Raw genomic sequence first — 11485 nt, forward strand, 5'->3', positions numbered from 1 at the left:
CACCTTCATTATTTTTTTTACACCTATTATAGCGGAAAAACCCACGTCACGACTACAGCCCTCCGGCGAGGACGCCCGAGGGCTCTCCAGACCGCACCAGTAAGCACTTGTGGCCACTTACGGCACACCCCTTCGATCCCCAATTTGTAACTTTGACGGATGTTTGATTCCGCTTCTGAATAATTTAACACCATACACCTCCAATAGATGGATGGGATTACCTTTGAGTCAGGTAGAAAAAGGGATCATGAAATTAATGTGGTGCTGAAATTGAAACACACAGCAACATTAAAATGATAACCTCTTTCTTTTTTGAAGTCAGTTAAAACACTAAGATCTATTTATAGTTTCTAACTAGTAAACTGGTTTGCTTAGGATATTACAGGCTGATCACCTAATTGTCCGAAAGTAAGATGATCCGTTAAGCCGTTGGTCCTGGTTACTACTTACTGATGTAAGTGAGTAATCGTTACATGAGCCATGTCAAGGGCCTTTGGCGGCTCAATAATAACCCTGTTACCAGGGTTGATGAGGCTGGTATTCCACCTCACAACCCACACGATAAGAAGAAGAACTAGTAAACTGGATAAAGAGAAAAGTAATGAATACCACCCGAGGAAATTTAGAATAAATCAAGTAAAATAATTAGGTAGTAGAATCAAATATAAAATGAAGGTTAGTGACACGCCTTGTGAGCAAATGTACACTCTATTGTTAAGGTATGGTCACGAGCATTAATATGTATACACTTTGGTACCATGTCACGATAACTTTTTTACAAATTTTACTGTAATGTCAAATATGTTAGTGCGACAGAGTCCTAAAGTGGGTACATTATATTGCTCATGACTGTACGGGTACACAAAAAATAAAATAGTACCTATACATATATTGTTTTAAGTTTACGCGGTTATTATAATAATTAAAAACAACAATAACGGGTTCTTACCGCGTTTATAGCAGGGATAAAATAGTACCTACGTAAATAAAGAAGATTATCTTTACCCAACTCGCCAACCCAAAATAATAAACACTATCCGCCTTATAAAAAAACGCGGAGTAAAAGATATAGGTTTAAAATGTAGTCTAATGCAGAATTATGACTTGTCAATTGCTTTCATTAAAAGCCGTGGACTTCTTCGTGATGCGGATTACTTACCTTTTATTTTATACCTACGAGTAGTTTATTTCTTGGTAATATCTTCGTTTTGTAATAAAGCGACATATATATATAGGAACCTAAGTACTAACATGAATCTCACACAGAGGTGATATCGCGAGCATAACGAAAGTCCATTTTGAACATCTCCATTTACTGAACATTACAAAATATTCGCTGCCCAAACACGGAGCTGCCTCTATCTGCATTTTGGTTAAAGGAAACAAAGCTTTCACCTCGCTGGGAATAATTTAAAATTCTCACTAAAACCTCTAGAGGGTAAGCTCTAACTTAATGTGAGGTATGTTACCCTAACAATTCGTTTCGCGTCGGGGTTTGACCCTAACGTGTTTCTAATGCATTACTCTACCTACTTAGGTTCAACGATGCATTTGCTACGTTGCTTTAAAATGTAATGTACTCGTAGCTGGTAGAATAGTGAGCGGATTACTAAAATACAATTTGTAGTTGAAGTAAATTGTTTCTTAACTGGGCTTGTTGCTTGGATGAAATTAGACTACAGAATTAAAACCGCCTCATCATCATTATCCCGTTTTTCACAGGGTCCGCTTACCTAACCTGAAGATTTGACAGGTCCGGTTTTTTACAAAATTAAAACCGCCTATTGAATTTATTTTCTAGTGTTGGTTGTGAGACCAATATGATCGACCTCATCAACCTTGGTGTCAAGGTTAATAATGAGCAACCAAGGCCTCCGACATGGCTTATATAATAATAATAATAAAGCTTTATTTCTGAAAACATTCCATACATACAAAATACAACACAATTAAAATATAATAATAAAATTTACAAAAATAACAACACCTGACAATAATAACAATACTTACTTAAATAACTATCATAGTATACCACTACTTTTTCCCCACAGAGAGCAATGTCCAGAATCGCATGATGTGAGAGTCGAAACTTGTCGCAATACTTCTAATGATGGTGTTAGAACTATATGACGAGTACATACTTAAGTAAATAATAACCGGAACAATTGAATAAATAACACAGAACGGCTGCACCATAGCGGTGGCTGTAGCTAGAGTATGACGCTGATTTTCAGCTGCAGCCGATTTATCAACAGAAACAATTAAACAAACAAAAATGGGGTCCTAAGTCCAAGCACATTCGATTTTACGACTAATTATATACGAAACTAAAAATATAGTTATATATTAAAAAAAAAAACAAAATATAAACTATACAGGCTGTTAGTGACATCGTAATAAGTTCATATGGGTATTAGTGACACCGTAACGAATACTGAGGCGGATGATTCTTTGTTGATATAATCTGGAATTTCCTGTCGGAAAATTCATGAAAATTTCTGTTTTTTTTTTTTAATTATTTTCAGTTTTATATTATTGCGACGGAAAAATTTAGTATTTGTTACGATGTCGCCAACAACCCTATAATACTACTTGTAAAAGAGACATTAATAAAGTGTATGACAGTGTGCGTGCGCGTATTCATTATTAGTATTCTCAACTCATCTACCCGAGTATGAGGACAAATAAATGCCCAGTGAGTGGTTAACACTATCATGTGCAGGGTAACGATACCGGACCGGACGCGCGCGCGGATAACGCTCCGGAACGCGTCCGATCCCGCCCGCTGCACCGCTGCTTCCGTCCGGATCCCGGACCACCGGAACTCGGTCCGGCTAGTGTGTAAGCTGCTTTATGAGCGGCTCATAAAAATATATCATACTTAAATACCGGTTGTATTTATTTATGCGGCCATTTTTTAATAAATTCGGAGTTAACTATTTGTTTTTCTAATTGTTACGCTAATGTGTTGTTGTAATGTTTTCGCTAAGACACCAGATTTTTTATGTACTTACTAATGCTTTCGGTTACTGTTTACATACCGTATCTATAAAGTGCATTGTTAATTATATAAATTATTTTGTAATAAATGGCGATAGTAAGTAAATTCAATCGGATTTTTAGATAAATATCTAATTCACAAGCAGGTATCCTCCCTGTGATTGACTGAGGAGAGACCTATCCGACGATATATTAAAAAAACTAGAACTAAAAGTCATTTTCCCTTGGTAAACATCGTAAAAAACCAAATACAAAAGCCCTAAGGAGCTGTTGGAATAATCACAGCACGACCCCTGCATTTTAGTTGATTGCTGTCGTGTCTACCCTAGTACAGTATGCAACAAAAGTGTTAACATTTTTAGCTTCTTAGGGTCACAACCCGAGGTTATGGAACATGCTCTATACCCTCTCCGGTTAATCTAGAGGAGGCCTGTGCCCAGTAGTGGAACGTATATAGAGTATTTATAATATACAGGATGTTAGAGACATCGTAACGAAAAGTTTGAAGGATGATTCAGACCATGATTCTGAGTTGATAAGGAGTTGAGTAGTAGTAGTTGAGTAGTTTTGTGCTCAGAGTCATGGTTTGAATCATCTCCCGCAGACGATACGATTTCACTAACACCCTGTACAATATGCTATGTACTTAATGAGTCGAGGTTAGCATCCACCAGGGTATCTTCTGATGTCTTAAATTTTGAACCAAACGAGATCCCCCAGTGCTCACTATTTTTTCAGCCAAGTCGTGAACGCCATCCGAAGCAAATAAATAATAATTCATGCATAACACATAATAAGTCGACTAACAATGACAGAATAGAATGTATTCAGCAGCTTATCTTCCAGGGAATATCGTTATAACCAGTAGAGAGATTTTGTCCCTTCTAACATGATAAACCATCATTATGGGCGTTGGTCTGGTAACCTCATGGTTCAATGAACTACAATACCAAGCGAACAACTATTTACAAATAACTTTTGGTTACGTCAATTACGTAGGCTGTAGCCGGAGGACTCAAAAAAAACCGAAAAGATTTCTAAACTATTTAATTAAATTTAAATGTATTACAAAGTAATTAATTATTAACTTATAACTAAAGCCTATTGACTCGACCGATGTGAGTATCGAAGTGAAGCGCCGGGGTCGTCACGTAGGCCAGCAGGCACGAGGCACGAGGCGCAGCATCAGCAGTTTACTTCATATTGCGAAATTATATAGCATAGGCAAAATAATGGTGCCGTGTGCAGTGTCGTCATATGTCAGCGATTCCCTTTAGGTACTGTCGCGTAACATCTCCCCCCTTAGATCTGCAACTATTTTAAGATGTTTAATGAAAATGTTGCAGCTCTCTTCGTGGTATCTGGATGCGGGGCGCTGGTATTCTCTGGATCTTCATATGTGTGTGCTGGATCACGTCGATTATTTGGCGTCTGGGAACATTTGGCATATTTTTGATAAAGTATTATGGCGATCAGTACGACTGCACTCAACATTACTACATAGAGAGGGATTGTAGTATGGTAGAGCGATAATGTAGATAGGTTGTCCAATTGGGTAGGCGTCTGAGATATTATTTTGTCCTGAATATCGCGAAGCTCGTCCAGGTTGATGGATCCCAGAGTGATTGGAGGCTGGGTTGCCGAATTCGTCTGAATGTCAATAGGTATGTTCAGTATTTTAATAGGTTGTCCTTCCACGCGATCATTAGAGTTATAGATAGTTAACTCCGTTGTGCGTAGTGAACAGTGGTATGGGATGTTCACTAGGTAGCTTCCGTCTAAGGTTCTAAATTCATCTCGTTCACAGGTAAGCTGAACTTTCGTCGGTCGAGGGAGTACTACAACGTAATGTCGATCATCTAATTTTTCTATGGTTTCTTTCAGAAGAGTTATAGTTGTTTTGCGGCAGGAGTCGTCTAGAGTTTGATCGGTGATAAGCTTCTGGATACAATCTGGGCCGGTCCTAATCTGTTGGTTGACCTTTTCCTTACAGAGGTACCGAGTTGATAGCTTCGGGCATTCTGCCTCTATGTACACGTAAGATTCCCCATTGGTTGCTATTAAAGGATAAGGTGGGATAAGGACCTGCCTATTCCTATTCGGTGCTATAGGTAATTTATATAAATCGTAACTAAAATGAGATATAATAGGAACTCTAAAGACTATTACAATTTGAGTTCCGGTGTAATATGAACCAGTTTCCATTACGTCATAATATTCTCTTAGCTCTATATCTAATAACTGATCCTTATTATATAATTCCTTAAGTTTATCTAACATTTTACCTAATATATCTATGCCTAACATGGAGTGGTGCGTACTCGATGTACGTGTAAAAGCTATTATATCTTCTATCCTACGAAGTTCGTTAGATAGCTCGTCTACATTGTCACTAATTATAGTTAGGAATTGAGCGAGCTTAGCGTATTTAATCAGAGTGCTCTCTGCGTACACTCCCTTATCCAAAAGTAAATGTAACGTTTCATTAATTTTAATCTGGTTATTAGCTATTTGAGAAATTACACTAGATTGATGAAGTATCCATTCTTTACTAAGACTGATATGATTGTTAATTTGGGATGACAATTTATCCTGATTATTTTTTAATGTATTGATAGCATCGTTATATTTAAGGGCATCAGTATAATCCAAATTACCGGTAAGACTTTTAATAACGGATCCTAGGCCGTCTACAAGACCTCGTTTCTCCCTATGGGGCTCTAAGCTTGTTAGTTGGTAAGTAGCTTTATCTAGTTTTGAAATTAAGTATGTTAGTTGCACCTCATAAAGCATATAAGTATCGTTACGTAATATGTTTTTTATATTTGAAATTTGCGTTCTAACTGAAGTTATTCTATCTTCTATTTTAGTTAATTCTATATACTGCAAAAAGCTGTGGTAGTGTGTCACCAATCTCGTAGGGCCGAGTTTAAAGGGTAGGACGCCTGGGCCGTCATCCAAACTTTCAAGCCTTATCTCGTTCGCCGTTACTACGCTCAGAATCAGGGCTATCAGGAACCTGCAACAATTTGGCTGTTTTCGGTACACGTTTAAGTCTAGACTTAGCGATAGGGCCACGTTTCTTAGACGTGTATATATGTATCGGGAGATCGGCTAAGACTGTGTCTTGTGTATATCGTGGAGCTATTTTTTGTCTGCCAGCACTGGGATTCGACACGAATATCTGTTGTTGGGGTTGGTATTCCTGTTCCGGCTCGCGCGTTTTGTTACGATTTTCGATAAGGGCGGTTCGGTTACCTAAACTTGTTTCGTTGATTATGTTGTATACGGTTAACATCTGGTTTTTATGTGACAGAATATACTGTTGCATGAGATGAGCCGATATATCGATATCGAGTGGGTCTCTTGCGTCTAAATGACCGTTTATGACGTCATAGGGACGGCACTTAGTGAAACTGTGAACTGAGCTGTTATATGCTATGATGGCGTATGGCATAAGGTTAATAATAGCTTCGTTCTTATGCTGAAGGCGTAAGATACGAAGGTGTTCTAAAAGTGTTGAATGGAAGCGTTCTATACTTCCATTGTCATTGGGGGCGTTTGCAAGGGTCTTATGATGTACAATCTTATGAGTCCTGGTAAACTCAGCGAACATTTGATTAGTGAATTCTGTCCCCTGGTCGGTGATTATTGTAAGAGGTAATCCATGATGTGTGGAGAATTGGAGAAGAGCCTGTAAGACACTGAGAGCAGTACCGTCTCTTAAGTGATAGGCTTGACCGTATTTAGAGAAGACGTCTATGAAAGTAACGTACTTTTCGTTTTGTGCAGTGAACAGGTCCATATGCACTATCTCGAAGGGCTTGGTTGCCGGTGGTACAACATTGAACTGTTGTCTAATAGGATTACGGTCGTATTTCGCCTGGCCGCAAATGGTGCATTCGTTAATGAACTTGGCGATTTGATCCCTCATTTTTGGCCAAAAGTACTTCCGGGAAAGGGCCAAATAACATTCATTGATGCCTCTGTGATTAGTCTTACCGTCATGATAGTGCCTAATGATGTCCTGTTGTCTAAGGTATTCTTTGACATTTTCCAGTTCAGTTTTGGTAAGGACGAGAGACATGGCAGAATTTTTAAATTTGTCTTGTAATATGGGAACCAATTTGTACATACCTTGTGGAGGGTTTATGAGGAGACCGGTCTTGACCTTAGGGTTAACATATTCTTTAACTGCGTTTATAAGATCGTCTTCGAGATTGGATTCTGAAAGCTGAATCGATATGCGCGTATGACTTTCGAAGGGTTTGGTTACTATAGGTCGTTTTTTAATATCTCCCACAATAGTTAAGCATAACTGTCTATGAAATTTGTTAAGAGGTTCATCTGTTATTGGAATTTCTAATATAGGGTTTTCCTGGTCAGTATGTACAGTATTGGTGTCGGAATTATTTAGGGTTGGTGGGTGGTCTGTCGGGTTGGCTACCATAGAATTCGTTTCTTCGTTATTTAATTCTATTCTTGATAAAGCATCGGCATTTGTATTACATTTTCCTTTCTTGTAAATTATAGTATAATTGTATTCGCTTAATTTTAAACGCCATCGTGTCAGTCTAGAATTGGGTTCTTTGAGATTCATAAGCCACTGTAAAGGCTTATGATCTGTGATAATTTTGAATTTTCGCCCAAAGAGATAGGGACGAAAATATTTAGTCGCCCAGACTATAGCAAGCAATTCCTTTTCAATTGTGCTATAGTTTATCTCGCTCTCGTTAAGAGTACGGGATGCGTATGAAATTGGTTTGTCTGAGCCAATAGGGCCCTGAGACAGCACGGCTCCGATTGCGAAATTCGATGCGTCGGTTGTTAAAACGAATTCTCTGGTAAAGTCAGGGTACTGTAATATCGGGTCATTCGTGAGCAATCTTTTACATTTTTCAAAACAGTTAATATAGTTAGAGTCCAAAGTAATGTGCTTTCCTTTTTTAAGACAATGTGTCAGGATTTTAGTTATTCGGGAAAAATCCGGAATAAACTTCCTGTAATAACCAAGTAGTCCAAGGAATTGCTTTATTTGCTTGGTGGTTCTTGGCAAGGGGTAACTTTCGATAGCTTTAATTTTATCGGGGTTAGGTTTAATACCATCCCTACTAATGACATGACCTAGATAAGCAGTTTCCAATTTAAGGAACTCCGACTTGTCCATTTGGATCTTGAAGTTGGACTCGCGTAACCGTTGAAACACTTTCTCTAGATTGACCATGTGCTCTTGTAAGGATGTACTGAAAACGATTATGTCGTCTAGATAGACGAGACAAATTGTATTCTGTAAATCTCTCAACACATTGTCCATTACCCTTTGAAAGGTAGATGGACTATTTTTGAGGCCCATGGGCATTCTTAGAAATTCGAAATGTCCGTGTTCTACATTGAACGCCGTTTTCGGTATGTCTAATGGGTTCATTTCAACTTGGTAAAATCCACTGGCCAAGTCGAGAGTGGTGAAATACTGACAATTACCTAACTTATCTAGAACATCGGTAATGTTCGGGATAGGGTATTTGTCGTCCAGAGTTTTTTCGTTTAGTTTGCGGAAATCCACTACTAAGCGCCATTTAACTTTACCTGACGCATCCGTTTTTTTGGGAACTATCCATATTGGTGAGCTCCATGCGGAGGCGGAAGGTCGGATTATATTTTGCTCTAGCATTTTGCCTATCTGACTGCGAACCTCTTCCCTATGCACAAAAGGGTACCGGTAACTTTTTGTGTAAACCGGAATCTCGTCAGTAGTTTTGATGTTATGTTTTATTTTGTTCGTGAACGTTAAAGGCTCCCCTTCTATATAAAATATATCAGAATACCGCGAACATAGTTGGGTGAGGTTAGCCTTTTCTTCTGGATTTAAATGTTCTGTTCGTAGGCGCGATATTACGTCGCGAGCGCGTGACGTTAGCCGTTCCTCGGTGCGCTTGCACTCGATATTACAAATCTCAGCCACAGCGGGGCGATCTAATGAAAAAATTATATCGTTATTCGTTTGGTTTTCGACCTCTACGATACCACGATTATTTTTGACATTCGTAATGCATTCGTGGATCAGACAATTGCACAACATCTGTTCCTCGACGATGACATCGCCGTCCGAAGCGTTAATAGGTAATCTGATCAACTTAGAAGAATTAGCAGGTATAATATCCTCATATAAGTTTACGTTTCGCGAGTTAAATAATTTTATTTTATTTACCGTATTGCGCGTAGTGAGGGTTAATTCTTTTAGGTCGATTTTAGCTTCCCATTTAGTTAGTAAATCCAATCCAATGAGGCCATCAAAATGATCGTGAAATTTGTATATGAACAACTTGATGTCATCTTCATCATTAATTTCGGAAAAACAGGGCATTGTCAAAGAGTAGTTATTTCTACTGGTACCGTGAATGTTTGTCACTTCAAAAGGATCTATATTGAGTTGGATGTGAGAATAATATTTCTCTGCAGCATCAGGGCTAAGGAAAGATTGATTAGCCCCGGTGTCTATGAGTAATTTTAAAGGTGGGTTTAAAATTTCAATATATGGCAGTTGCCTTTGGGTCTGAAGATTCACTTCTATTTTGACTTTTTTGATGTCGTAGCCACCTGAAAATCCTGGTTATCGTCAGCTGAAGGCTGCGACTGCTCACCCTGCTCGTAAGTTACTTCGGATTGTTCTTCATATACAAAGTTCGTATTATCGTACTCATAACCGTTATGCGAATCATAAGCCGTGTAATAAGATCCCTGCTCGTAATACTCCGGCTGATAGTAGGTTGCGTAATCGTCATATGGCATACACTCGTTTACGTTTACATCGTTAGGATATATGGCGTGAAGATTAACGTCGCGGGTCTTAAAATAATTTGATGGAGGCGGATTGCCGTGTTTTGACCAATCGTGTGTGGTCGGGGGTAATACACGAGGTTGGAAGTGACTGACGCCACTCATGGGCTTCGGGCCACTGTAAGGTCTTGGGGGCAGTTTGAATACATTACTACGCGGGTTATAATTTGGCGGGGGTGCACTAAACATTTGCTGGGTGCGGGTCGGCATACGCGGTTGATTCAAGTATGGATTAAATTGCAGTTTTGGTGGGTTAAAAGCGAAGTAAGCGGGTTGATGTTGCATGACAGGAGGTTTCATGGGGTTATTAAAATTGAATGGTTTGGGTATGTATGCATTGGGCATTGGCATATTTACAGGAGGTTTGTAACTGTGTGAATTAAAATTTTGTTTCGGAAACCCTTCGCTCTTTTGTTTAAGATACAGGGCGTTTAATTCTTCCTGTACATATTCCAGTGCCTGTTCTATAGTACTAGGACGCATGCACCTTATACGAGACCCTAGCGGATCATTTAAGCCGCGCACGTATGCCTGCATTGTTAATTTCCTGTACAAGTCGCGTTTAGCTTCGATTGTGGTGGGAACGGTTTCGTGTAAGGTGACATAAGTCATGATAGTCGAGAAAAGCGTTTGACACTTAGCATAAAATTCTTGCGGGGTGAGATTCCCTTGTGTCTGGAGTGCGAGGTCGTTATAGAGGGCGGTCTCATCCCTCTGGTCAGTAAAATTATTTATAAGGACATTCTTAATCCCATACCAGTTGTCTGGAATGCCATTTGAATTAATTGTCCTGGCTGCTGGACCGGTGATTTTGTTTAAGATGCCATTCAACAAACATAGGTTACTTAAATGATTACCTGGAATTATGTAAGTTTCCACTAACTCATCACAGAGCCTAACGAACCTCGTCAACACGTTAGGGTTCCCGTCAAAATCGGGTACCAGGCGGAGGGCCTTATATATGACATCAGGATCAGCTGCCATAATGTCCTCTATACTATCTGGACTACCAGATTCAAAATCTATATTTCTAAACCTATCAATTTGCGAGACCCTAGACTGCCTATTCACAGTCCGAGGGGTTCTACTACTAGGGTGGAAAATTTTGAATTTTCCTTAGATACTAAAGGGCAAAAGGGAATAGCAACACTATGAAGAAAATTAGCGGTGCACTTACTTGAACATTTCTCTCGGTTTCTCTGAGCGGCTATCGATGTCTGGATAACTCCGGCGTGGACCTCGTGGGTGTAGAATCTCGGTGAAGACTTGATAGTCAATTAGCGACGACGACGGTTTCGATGTGAGAAAAAGTCTTTCGCGCACTAACCCGAGTATCCTACCGACTGCGCCAATTACGTAGGCTGTAGCCGGAGGACTCAAAAAAAACCGAAAAGATTTCTAAACTATTTAATTAAATTTAAATGTATTACAAAGTAATTAATTATTAACTTATAACTAAAGCCTATTGACTCGACCGATGTGAGTATCGAAGTGAAGCGCCGGGGTCGTCACGTAGGCCAGCAGGCACGAGGCACGAGGCGCAGCATCAGCAGTTTACTTCATATTGCGAAATTATATAGCATAGGCAAAATAATGGTGCCGTGTGCAGTGTCGTCATATGTCAGCGATTCCCTTTAGGTACTGTCGC

The 11485-nt window shown here is 39.3% G+C and overlaps 1 protein-coding gene across 1 annotated transcript; it reads right to left on the reverse strand.

Annotated features, from left to right (window-relative positions):
- Positions 1-4030: 4030 nt before the first annotated feature.
- Positions 4031-11485, reverse strand: LOC126368890 (uncharacterized). Its single transcript, XM_050013102.1, has 2 exons — positions 11015-11485; positions 4031-6019 (listed from the first exon to the last, which is right to left on the reverse strand). Exons 1-2 carry the CDS (start codon positions 11020-11022, stop codon positions 4315-4317), a joined length of 1713 nt encoding a protein of 570 aa, XP_049869059.1. The 5' UTR covers positions 11023-11485; the 3' UTR covers positions 4031-4314.

This window comes from Pectinophora gossypiella, chromosome 8, assembly GCF_024362695.1.
Source record: "Pectinophora gossypiella chromosome 8, ilPecGoss1.1, whole genome shotgun sequence".
In the NCBI taxonomy this organism is placed as follows: domain Eukaryota; kingdom Metazoa; phylum Arthropoda; class Insecta; order Lepidoptera; family Gelechiidae; genus Pectinophora; species Pectinophora gossypiella.